The following is a 4213-nucleotide window of genomic DNA, read 5'->3' on the forward strand; positions in this document are numbered from 1 at the left end:
TGAGGAAATTAATGACTGGCTGTGCCACAATTTTCTCCAGCTAAACAAAAACAAAACTGAGGTAATAGTCTTTGGCACCAAAGAAAAACGATTACAGGTCACCAGAGAACATCCACATAAATAAAAAAAATAACATGGCGGCGTGAAGAGGAGTTTTTTTTCGAGCTCTCGGCACTAGAAGGATATAAAGCATTTTTACAACACCTATTTGACGTCTTTCTAACTTTCGAGACTTTTTTGAAGATCAGCGTACTAAACCTGTGGTGGCTCGTCATTTGCGACCTCTCGAAAACTCATAAGTTGATGTTTTTGAACCGTAGCGGTGAGTGAGAGGAAGGACGCTAGCATCAACTAGCTAGCCGGTCGTCACGGCAAAGCTACAAGAGCGTCTCTCAGCATGGGCCCGAAAAAAGTTCTGTCAGCCGAGGAAGGAGACGATATTAAGAAGTCGCTGGAGTTTATGACAGAGGAGATTTCTACTGTCAAACTGCAGCAGAAAGCCATCCTGGACCTGGTCGCTGAAGTTAAGGCTCTCCGCATCCAGAACGCTGAGAAGGATCGGCGGCTGGCGTACCTGGAGAACAGAGTGGCGGATTTGGAGCAGTACACCCGGATGAACGATGTTATCATCACGGGGCTTCGCATCAAACCCCGGTCATACGCCCGGGCGGTCGCCACTGACAATGTAGGAGGGCCAGGAGAGGAAGATGTCAACTCCACGGAGCATCAAGTGGTTACCTTTCTACGGTCCAAAGGTGTGGAAGTGGATTATAACAACATTGAGGCTTGCCACCCTCTACCCCGAAAAAATGACAGTGACAAACCAGCCATCATTGTGAGATTTGCAAACAGAAAACAGAAAACAGCACTGTTAAAACAAGGAAAGAAACTGAAAGGATCCGATGTCTTCATGAACGAACATCTGATAAAAAGAAATGCGGACATTGCCAGGAAAGCACGTTACTTGAAGAAACAGGGAAAAATTCAAAATACATGGACCACCAACTGCAAAGTATTCATTAAACTCAATGGAACACCGGAACAAGCCAAAGTGTTGGTCATCAGAAATATGGAAGAGCTGGACAAATACTGAGGTCAACTTACTCTGGAGGTATGAATACACATGTGACGTGACACACAACACAACACATGGCACAGTCCAAAAGAACTTCATCTGCATCCGGCAACAATATCAACATAACTCATTGGAATTCTCTTTATGATAATCTGGAACTGAGAACATTTCGATACACAGACCATAATGTTCTAGACTTAGAAAAGGATATAGACCCGGAAAATAATTTCTTCTACAACATCAGCTGTAACTGCTGCTACTTCACTGATGAACAGTTTAAGCACACCATCAACACGGAAAATAAATTATCAATAATCCATTTTAATAGCAGAAGTCTGTATGCCAACTTCAACAATATAAAGGAATATCTAAATGAGTTGACAAATCCATTTGGAATTATTGCCATTTCTGAAACATGGATCAATGCGGAGAAAGGAATGGACTTTGGACTGGAGGGATATGAAGTGAATTTTGTAAATAGAAGGAACAAGAGTGGAGGGGGAGTAGCTGTGTATGTGGATAAAAACCTAAACTACAAGGTGGTAGAAAGTATGACAACTGTAATTGATAATTTACTAGAATGTATAACAATTGAAATTTATAAGGAAAAAGAAAAAAATGTAATAATTAGCTGTATATATAGAACACCTGGCTCTAGTATTCAAGTATTTAATGACTTCATAGAGGAAATATTCTCTAAAACAAATCAAAAAGTTATGTTTATCTGTGGTGATTTTAATATTGACCTGTTGAATCCAAAAAAGCATAAAATGACCGACGAATTCCTAAACACTATGTACAGTTTGAGTTTACATCCTAAAATAACCAGGCCTAGCAGAATTACACCACATTGTGCCACCTTACTTGACAATATTTTCACTAACAATATGGAAAACAACATTGTGAGCGGAATATTAATTAATGACATCAGTGATCACCTACCAGTTTTTGCAGTTTATGACACTAATTATAAGAAAAATCAGCATGAAGAACAACTGAGATACAGACGTGTAAGGACAGAAGAAACTATGACTGCATTTAAGAACGATCTATTAAATCAGGACTGGGACAATGTGTACAAAGAAGCTGATATTGATATTGCATATGGCATATTTTTAAGAATATTCATGGAGTTGTACGATAAAAACTGTCCAACAATAAAATACAACAGAAAGCACAAATATTCAGATAGACCATGGCTCACTAAGGGTTTACAAAATACATGTAAAAAGAAAAATACACTCTATAGGGAATACCTAAAACAAAGAACAAAAGATGCTGAAAATAAATATAAAAAATACAAAAATAAGTTGACCAATATTTTACGTGTATGTAGAAAGGAGTATTATAGTAAAATATTGAACAACAATAAACATAATATGAAAGGAATATGGGATGTTTTAAACGGTATCATTAAAAATAATTCTGGACAACAAAGTTATCCACAATACTTTATCGATAATGGCAATATTATGGAAAACACTGCTGATAAGGTCAACAGCTTTAATCATTATTTTGTAAATATTGGACCAAAACTGGCAGAACAAATTCCTGAGTCACTGCCATCAGTAGACTGTAGTGAAAACCTGATTGATAGGAACCCTAACTCAATGTTCCTCACATCAGTGGAGGAAAAAGAAATAATTGACATTGTACACATGTGTAAATATAAAACATCTACTGATTGTAATGATATTGACATGAAAATCGTCAAGAAGGTCATTGAAGGAATTGTAGGACCTCTAACATATATTTGCAACTTATCATTTCAGACGGGAAAAGTGCGGATAGACGCCACTTCACAAATTACAGGCCTGTTTCTTTACTACCACAATTCTCCAAAATCCTAGAAAACCTGTTTAATAAACGATTAGACAAATTCTTAGATAAATATAAATTACTCTCTGACAGTCAATATGGATTCAGATCAAAAAGATCAACATCTCTGGCATTAATCGAATCAATTGAGGAGATTACGAATGCTATAGATCAGAAACAGTATGCAGCTGGAGTATTTCTGGATCTCAAGAAAGCATTCGACACAATCAATCATGACATATTAATTAATAAACTGGAACGGTATGGGATTAGGGGGGTTGTACTGCAATGGGTGAAAAATTATTTAAGTGACCGGAAACAATTTGTGAAGCTGGGTGTCCATTCCTCATCATGCTTGGACATTGCTTGTGGTGTTCCACAAGGCTCTGTACTGGGTCCAAAATTATTTATTATTTATATAAATGATATTTGTAAGGCATCTGATATATTAAAATTAGTATTATTTGCAGATGACACAAATATTTTTTGTTCTGGGGGGAATCTAAAGGAGCTGCTGGATACAATTACTTCAGAAATGTGCAAAATTAAAAAATGGTTTAACAGGAACAAACTATCGCTAAATCTAAGTAAAACTAAAATTATCTTATTTGGGAATTCCCTTAGAAATGCACAAGTGCAGATTCATGTAGATGGTGTGGAAATTGAAAGAGTACTTGAACATAAGTTTCTTGGTGTGATTATAGATGATAAATTAAACTGGAAGTCTCATATAAATCATATACATAACAAAATTTCAAGAAGTGTCTCAATCTTGAGTAAAGTAAAACACATTCTGGACCACAAATCACTCCACATTCTCTATTGTTCCCTGATTGCACCGTATTTGAATTACTGTGCAGAGGTTTGGGGCAATACTTACAAATGTTCGCTATCATCAATCTTTATATTACAAAAAAGGGCCATAAGGATAATCCATAAAACTGGTTACAGAGATCATACAAATCCACTATTCTTAAAATCAAAAATTCTAAAATTCACAGATCTGGTTCATTTTCTCACAGCACAAATTATATATAAAGCAATAAATAACCTGCTTCCTGACAATATTCTAAAAATGTTTTCTAAAAGGGAACGGGGATACAATTTGAGGGGGGAATTAAATTTAAAACATCCTCGCATCCGTACAACATTAAAAAGTTTTTGCATCTCTGTGTGTGGAGTGAAGCTGTGGAACAGACTAAGTAAAGATATGAAGCAATGTCCAAGCATGGCGCAGTTTAAAAAGCGGTTTAAGGATATGGTTTTTACAGGGTACAGGGAAAAGGTAGAGATTTGATAGGGTGTTCTTGTCTAATATTT

At 36.4% G+C, this 4213-nt stretch overlaps 1 protein-coding gene across 1 annotated transcript; it reads left to right on the forward strand.

Annotated features, from left to right (window-relative positions):
* The first annotated feature begins 460 nt into the window (after positions 1 to 460).
* LOC146569255 (uncharacterized) lies at positions 461 to 2282 on the forward strand. Its single transcript, XM_085281404.1, has one exon. It carries the CDS (start codon positions 461 to 463, stop codon positions 1091 to 1093), a length of 633 nt encoding a protein of 210 aa, XP_085137530.1. The 3' UTR covers positions 1094 to 2282.
* The last annotated feature ends 1931 nt before the right edge of the window (positions 2283 to 4213 follow it).

This window comes from Mchenga conophoros, linkage group LG7 (assembly GCF_057382185.1).
Source record: "Mchenga conophoros isolate Kocher_MC1m ecotype Shallow Benthic linkage group LG7, M_conophoros_male_GT1.1, whole genome shotgun sequence".
NCBI lineage: Eukaryota > Metazoa > Chordata > Actinopteri > Cichliformes > Cichlidae > Mchenga > Mchenga conophoros.